This window comes from Xiphophorus maculatus, chromosome 14, assembly GCF_002775205.1.
Source record: "Xiphophorus maculatus strain JP 163 A chromosome 14, X_maculatus-5.0-male, whole genome shotgun sequence".
Taxonomy (NCBI): domain Eukaryota; kingdom Metazoa; phylum Chordata; class Actinopteri; order Cyprinodontiformes; family Poeciliidae; genus Xiphophorus; species Xiphophorus maculatus.
Genome location: NC_036456.1, coordinates 25,789,283 through 25,797,294, shown reverse-complemented (window position 1 = coordinate 25,797,294; position 8,012 = coordinate 25,789,283). Strand labels below are relative to the sequence as shown.

The following is an 8,012-nucleotide window of genomic DNA, read 5'->3' as shown; positions in this document are numbered from 1 at the left end:
AATCCTGGGATCTAATCCCGACTCTAAGTGAAAATAGAAAATGGTAAAATCTTCTCAAATCTCAGCTGTTCATGTTAATCAACTCGAATCACCTGAAGAAACTTTAAACCTGTTGGGCCTGCTTTGTGGCCCAGAGCAGTAAAAGTAGAGAGATTCATCTCTGATTGGTTATTTTACCTTCTGGATGAATCGGCATTTTTGTTCTGCCAGATTATTAGAAAATACGAGGAAAAATGAAATGAAAAGAGGAACTAACTGATGTTTTGATGAATTGTCATGTTTTCAATGGACATAAGAATAACCTGGAATGATCAGGAGTTTATTTGATGCCATCATTTCAATTTTACCAACACGAATACAAACTTTTGTCTTCAGATGGATATATATTGTTGATAAATTGATGTTTTTGTGCTTTACTTTTTGCAGGGAGTTAATTTAAAGTATAAATGCTTTTACAGAAACCACTTGGCATAGAAAAAGCTCTAAAATCGAAGCTTAAATCAATCCCACTAACAGGATATTAACGTGTTTTTATTGTCCGGTACAGAGTTGAGGTCTAGCACTGGGGCTTAAAATAAAAAACATCTGAAGTTGTATAAAAAAAATTATCTAAAAGCTGAGTTGACTTCTTTAAAGAAATAGTCAAAGTTGAACTGATAATGAAGGTTTAATGTGTTTAAGTAATTTATAGTTTCTTCAAAAACAAGAAGATGTCAAGAATATTTTACCTCATGAAGCTTAAATGAACAGAAAATGTAAAATATGAAGCATTCGAAGAAACACGTGTTTCACTTCAGCGGCATTGTTTATTTAATGTAATCATTTAAATTGATTTATTCGCAGATTAGAAGGAATAAAGTAAGTTCTTCTTTTGTTACCAATGAAAGGCCTTTGCTCAATTTAGTGTAAAAAATATCTTAATTCAGTTTATTTAATGTGTAAATAAGAAGAATAGTTTATAGGTGAATGATTTTGGGAATCTTTTAAGTTAATTATAACCTTGTGTTTATTAGCATGTTAGCACCAGATTCATTTCATACAGGGACTTTTGAACATATCTGATTTATTTGTGATTTTATTTTTTGTTTATTCATAAAAATCAAACCTGTCAACTTTCGTCTTGAAAGGAAACTCTGAACTGAATCTGATTAAATCTAATGTGTGGAAATAAGTGCTAATGTCTCTGTGAAAATGTAAATATTTCAGGAGTTTCTGCTGCCCCCTTGTGTTTGATTAATGTATGTACCTGCTGACTGTGACATGTTGCACTACATTGTACTGAAGTACTACTCCTGTCTGGTTCTCTCACTGTAGTTTTGGTGGCTGGATGCTTTATTTTGTATATTGTGAAACAAAGTAATACCTTTAACAAACTCCTTGGCTCAATGTCATTTATTATTATTTTTTAAATCCAGAAAGTATATATTTCTAAATGAAAATGATGAGAAGAATAAGAATGCATTTAGCATATAAACTATATTTAAGATATTGTATGGAAAATGAGGCCTAAAAGTAAAATTATTTTTAATATGTATGACTTTATGACAAGAAACTGACTATTTCAAATACTTTCTATAGTATTTGATGTAAATTTAACACAGTATTACCATATAGCTGGTGTCTCGTTTGCCTGTCAGGTTTTAATATGAAGATAAGAAATGAGTTTCAATTTAAATTTTGCTATTGCAAAGACACAAAAGCTCCAAATATGATCAAATCATTAATTTCAGTCCATGCAGGAGGTTGTCTATATTTACTAGTATCGTCTTACTGTAAATAAAAAGTGGCAAAAACCATTAACATCAGAGTTTTACTTCTTGTAACCACAAGAGGTCAGCAGCGAGGAAGAAATAAGATCTGAAGCTGCAACCTGCAGCTCCACTTCGTATTTATAATATTGCTCCATTTGTTTGTTTTCTATTTTTTTAAATTTCATTATTTTATTGCATAGCCCCTTGAAAAACACCGACCACGCCGAGTCCTGAAGCTCTGTTTGAGTTGCTAGGTAACTGCCTGGCATTTTCTGGGGTTGCTAGGTAACGGCACGTTACGTTTTAAAGGTTTTGGAAACGGGTAATTTTCCAGACCAAAAAAAAAACATTAATATACCGCCAAAACATGGCTGTGTTGGTTTGTAAGCACTGGGAACACAGGATTGTAGAAAAAGAAAAAAGAAGTACATTTCCGCTAAAAAAAAAACCCTCACAAATTTAGAGCTTAATTTGACAATTTCAAGCAAAAACAGGAAAATTTCAGATTTTGAAAAGCTGAAGATTTGCTAGAAAAAACTGGAAAATGTTGAGATTGTTTGAGGAAAAAATGTGAAAAGTTTTTAAGTTTCAAAAGTTTGAGTTTTTGCCAAATTTCTGTCTGAAAAGTCAAACATTTGCTAAAAAAAAAACAACCAAACAACTAAAATCTTTAAATTACTCTCAAAAATTTATGAGAGGAAAAAAAAAATACATTTTGAGTTTCCAAAGTCAAACATTTGCTACAAAATCTTAGAATTTCTTAGATTGATCCCAGAAATGTTCAAGAAAAAAACTTGAAAACTTTCAATTTTGAAAACTCTGTAAATGTCCAAACGTTGAAAATTTTGAAACAGAAATTTCCAATTTTTTTCTCAAAATTTCTTACATTTTTTTTCTATAAAATTTCAGAGATTTTTTAAAGTTTTATTATTTGTAATACACCACGCCAAAAAAATCTATCTAAGTTCCTTAATAAGTCTTTGACGTTGGTGAGTTCTTGTTTGGTTCTCTTTCGGTTTCCATCCCGTTTCTCCTCCTAACTCTCCTCCCCCATCCAGCTGCTGCCTCACTGGGATGACTCCAGTATAGCACGCTTTTCCCAGTTGCTTCTTGTGGCTCGGACCGCTCTGTAGGTCTGACTCCCTCGATTTGTTTTGGACTAAATCTGGGATTTAAAGACTAAACCGATGCACAAATTATCTTTGTCTTAAAGGAAATATCCTTGTTTTCCTGAACCATTGTGGGATTGCTGGAGCTGAAAGGGAAATCTCTGCTTTGGCTGGAAGAAAACTAGAGACTGTTGCAGCTAGTTGCAGAAATAAGTTGACGCTCAGAGAGTTTGCATAATCCTGGTTCGGGTAAATGTCCCTGGCTGTTTTTGGACATGTTGGAGGAAAAGAAGGCAGTCGGTTCTCCGCAGGAGAGAAAAGCTTCAAACATTAGCAGAAAGAAAATCCAGAGCTTCAACGCCAGAAACGGCAACGTTGCCTCAACCAACGGCAACGTCAGCAATCATCCACAAAGGTGAGAGATGAAGAGTCTGCTGGAATGCTTGTTTTACTAAAGTAGATTGCTGCTGGTGTCATGATTTAGAGAACAGGTAAACTGAGAAATAATAAACGGTTAATAATAAAATAGAAATGCAGCAACAGAACGAGCTGAGAATGAGATTTGATCATTTCCTGAATAAAACATGTTGCTAATGCTAACGTCTCAGAAATATAGCAGCACGGTTTACGTCTGCCTTCATTAAAATGATCTGAAGAGTAAAGATGAACATTGATTGTGTTGCTATAGAGCAGATCTTCAGTTTTACGTTTCTGAGTCGCGTGAAAACTGTTTCCTGTTTGGAACCGAAAAACCTGAAGAATCAGTTCAGTCATTTAGTTCATATAACCATTTATCCATCCATCCACCCATCCATCCATCCATCCATCCATCCATCCATCCATCCATCTAAGCATCCATCCATCCATCTTTTTTACTATTTCAATATTTTTTTCTCTCCTGGATAAAATGAAATATTCCCGTTGGTCCACAGATATTTGGTCAGGAAAACAGAGAAAAGCTTTTTATCCTCAGAGCTAATTTCAGTTTAGCTGTAAAGCCTTGGTGACATCAGTCCTACAGCAGGTCTTAATGGGTTTCCAGACAGCCCAGAGTTTAGTGAGGCGTTTATTACTGCGGGACAGATTATTATCCCTTAGGCTCACACAGGATGAGAGCGTTAAGTAAACACAAAAACAAACCTTTTTATTTCCCAATAGAAAGTGTGAGGAAAACCAGAGGCTCACAGGCCTTAGTAATGTTCTGACTTACATAAATTAATGCTGGATTTCATTTACAGACGACTTTGTAACAAATATGGCCAATAAAGATGTGTTTTTAACTGATTTACTCTCTGTTTTCACTCAAACTATATGAACTGGATGTGGTTCGCGATTCTGCAGCTGCAGACGGATAACGTTGCATTTTCACACCCAACAAAAAGGAGCGACACTGCAGCTTGTTCATGGTGCTAAACTTACACCAGTGTAACCAGTGAAGCCAAACCAGCTGCATAAGGTGCTGATGGCCAACAGAAGGACGGCATCAAGAGACATTTATCACTGGGACTACCTAGCTGCTAAAAATCTGAAACTGTTAGCTAAAACCAAGAATCAAATTCTCTGTTGTCAATAAATACAGAAAATAGTATCTTAATTGGTTTTTAGCACCACTGAGGAAAATGGTGCCATAGGGCCATTTTAGATGGAAGACGGAGTAAGTTTCTGCCACAAAACTTAGAAATTTTGAAATTAAGCTAAGAAATTTTTGAGTAAAAAAACGTGGAAATTTCTGACCTTGAAAAGTCAAAAATTTGCTAGAAACCCCCCCTCGAATTTTGAGATTAAACTACAAAGAAAAGGAAATTTCTGAGTTTAAATAATCAAACATTTGCGAGGAATAATCTAAAATTTTTAGGTTAATCTCAACAAAGCTTTCAACATTTTCAACTTTTCTGGCAATTCTTGACTTTTGGAGCTCACAAATGAATAGATTTAATCTCAAAACTCGAGTTTTTCTCTGGCAAATTTTAAACATTTCAAACTCAGAAATTTTCTCTTTATTTTTGTGTAAAATTTCTATTCATCTCAACATTTCTTAATTTTTCTAGCAAATTCTCGACTTTTGAAACTCAGATATTTTCATATTTGTTCTAAAAAAATACTTCCTGATATTAATCTAAACATTTCAGTTTTGTCCAGCAAATGTTGTGCTTTTGAAGTCATGTCTCCATGTTTTTTTTTTTCTGGGAAATTTTTTGAACTTATTCTAAAAAACAAAATTTTTTTTTTCAACTTTTGAAGCTCAGAAATTTCTACAATATTTTGTGAAATTTCCATATTTTGTTTTTGTCTAATGCTCCGTTGTTTTGACACTATTTTCACTCCATACTAACGGCTCCTTCAGATTTAAAACTCCGTGACTTTGAAACGGCTTTGGCCCACATTTAGCCTTCGCGCCATATGACCAAATCACCTCGTAAAAGTTTTTATAGCGTTTCACTCGTAGCGCTGCGGCTCAGCAGATGTAACGGTAAATTCAGCTGCTGCCTTTCCTCCATTTTCTACTTTCCTGTCACTGAACAACTTACTTTATCGGTTTTTATACCTTAATCTAGCCGGACTTCGTCCTGCAGTTCACACCATTGTTTAAGTGAGTCCTGTTTCCCACCTGTCGACCGTTAGCACCTTAGCATGGCGTTCCTGGCGAGCCTCGCTCAGTCTGGCTGATGTTACTGGTTACACTGGTTTAAGTTTAGCATCATGCATCATGAGAGCCGGAAGAATGTTTCTGGTCAGCTGACTGATTTTTTTTATCTTTATCTGACAACATTATCACAGCCTAATAATAATCTCTACGCGGCCGAGGAGGCGGAAATGGCGGAGGCAGATTTCGTTGATGATCAAGTGAGAGGGAGTGTTTTTCGTTTTTGTGGTTAATCTTTGGGCATCTTTTTTTGCTCGGTTTTAGGCAGTAATTGTATTGAAAAAGCCTACTTTAACACAGGGGTTCCCAAAATGGGGGTCGCAATCCTCGGCTGGGTTGTGACATGCCAAATGGGGGGTCCAGAGGTGGATGTGGGGCGAAAATTAACTAAATAAATGTACCATTAAATGTCTCATTAAATAATGCAATATAACTTTTAAATTAAATATTTTTAAAGAATACATTTATTTAGTTAATTATCATTATTATTGTTAAATATAATTTATTAGTTTTAATTACATTGAATACTTTCTATGATAATTGTGTTCTAGTTTTCTTGTTTTGTGCTTATTGTTTGTATTGATTGAATTTCTTGTGTTTTTGACTAAATTTGTGTGAAGTCGTATAACCTTTGTTTGTTTTAGCAGGACAAATTGAACATTGTCCAGGGACAGCAGATAAAAAACAACACTGTAGCTATTTTTAACGCATTTATGGAAATTCCTATTAATGTGCATTGTCCCTACCAAATAAATGTAGTTAAATTAAAATAAAAAATAAATCACTGTATGTTTTACAGAATAAAAATAGAGTGAAATATTTATATATACTGTTTGTTTGGGGTGAGTGTTCAGCAAGACATATTTATACAATAAGACAAGTGAAATAATCTGCCAGTGGAACTAGTATTTGGTTTAATAAATATTAAGGAATTATTGACTTTACATACTTCCTCTATCTTGCTGAAAAGTTACTTATTGGTTAGTTTTGTCTTATTTGAAATTCACTAAGGTGTTTGCACTAGAAAATAGACTGAAGATACTTGGTAAGATTTTGTATTTTTTACATTTTTTTACTTTCTCTTCACAACTACCACTTTATTGGTTTTCCACATTTAATTGCAATAAAAAACACAGAGTTTTGTGGTTGCCGAGTCACAAAGTGTGGACAACTATGAGGGAGTGAATATACTACTTCACTGTAAATTCACACAAGAATATCCTGACTGCCTTCAGAGTTTGAGTTCAGTGATGCTCCGATTAGCTGGTCACTTTGCGTCGGAGTCCATTTGTTCAGCCGGTTGTGAAAAAGTTTCTAGGTCAACCAGAATCAGATTGTTCAGTGTGATCAAACCGGACAGGACCTCATAGTTTAAAGCCACAGATTTCTGACAGAGCCTTTTAGTTAGACGTTGAAAACCCTGCAAGCTTTTATATTCGTCAACATCTTTTGGAATAATAATTAACAAAAAATCTTCCTTCATTCATTTATATTTTTAGCTTCTTAAAATAGCAAATGTCTCCGGACTTGTCAGTGGAAAACAGTTTCAGAGTGTGAGTGAGCCTGAGAGATGAAGACGTGATGAAAAGTCTCAGCTGTAGGCGAAGCTCTGGTCTGATGATGTAACTCAAACTGGGCACAAACTCACCGCCGTTACGTTATCTCCTACGACGATCACTTTCAGCTGTCAGATTCACTTTGGCCCCCTGTGAAGTTGGACTGGGGACATTTTTTATGATTTCAACTTGGAGGAGTTTGTTTTTGTCATTACTGAGTGAAAGATTATCTGAAAAAGCCCCTCAGTAAATAAATATTTAAGACTTGTTTATGTTCACGTTTCCCAGTGATTTTTTTTTTACAACTATTGAAACTACTAATACTACTAAAAATGTAATGCTGTAAAACATTTGTTTGGGCTTTTGGTGGTTTGGAAAACCTCAGCTGAATCCTTTATAATAAATGTAAGAAAAAAAGATTTACCCTGAATTGCAAATTACCTGTGAAAAAAACAAAAAACATCTTTAACTATTTATTTATGCATTTTAAACATTTATCTGGAATGATTTACATGTGCACAGACAACTTTTATAATTTTGCTATTTTATAAAGCAGTGTTCTAAGAAAACAAACATAAATGCTTATTTTACATGTTTTCTAGTTTTAACTAAAAATTTTTTGCAATTTCAAATGTATTTTTACTAATATTTATCATTTAACATAGTACCTGTGCATATAGTTTTTTTTAAATTATGTGTAATAAATTATGTAAAATTTTAAATTGCTTTTCTTGATCTGATTAGATCAAATCAGATTAGCTTTATTTTAGTAAATTTACAACATAAAAAAGTAAACAAAATAAAATGCCATTTTACAAGCAAATAATTTAGTTTGCTTATGCTTGCGTACCATATTCACAGATCCAACAGTAATGAATCATATCTACTGCTCATATACATACTTACATAAATAAACATTTATTTTTAAATATACAGCTAGCATGGGCGCTAT

General features: G+C 33.8%; 1 protein-coding gene across 1 annotated transcript in view; it reads left to right on the top strand.

The window, feature by feature from the left end:
- The first annotated feature begins 3,120 nt into the window (after positions 1-3,120).
- Positions 3,121-8,012, top strand: part of LOC102221964 (titin-like) — a 29,675-nt gene continuing 24,783 nt past the window's right edge. Inside the window, exon 1 of the mRNA XM_023345727.1 lies at positions 3,121-3,275. Within this exon, the coding sequence (XP_023201495.1) occupies positions 3,136-3,275 (140 nt within the window). The 5' untranslated portion in view covers positions 3,121-3,135. The remainder of the gene's footprint in view (positions 3,276-8,012) is intronic.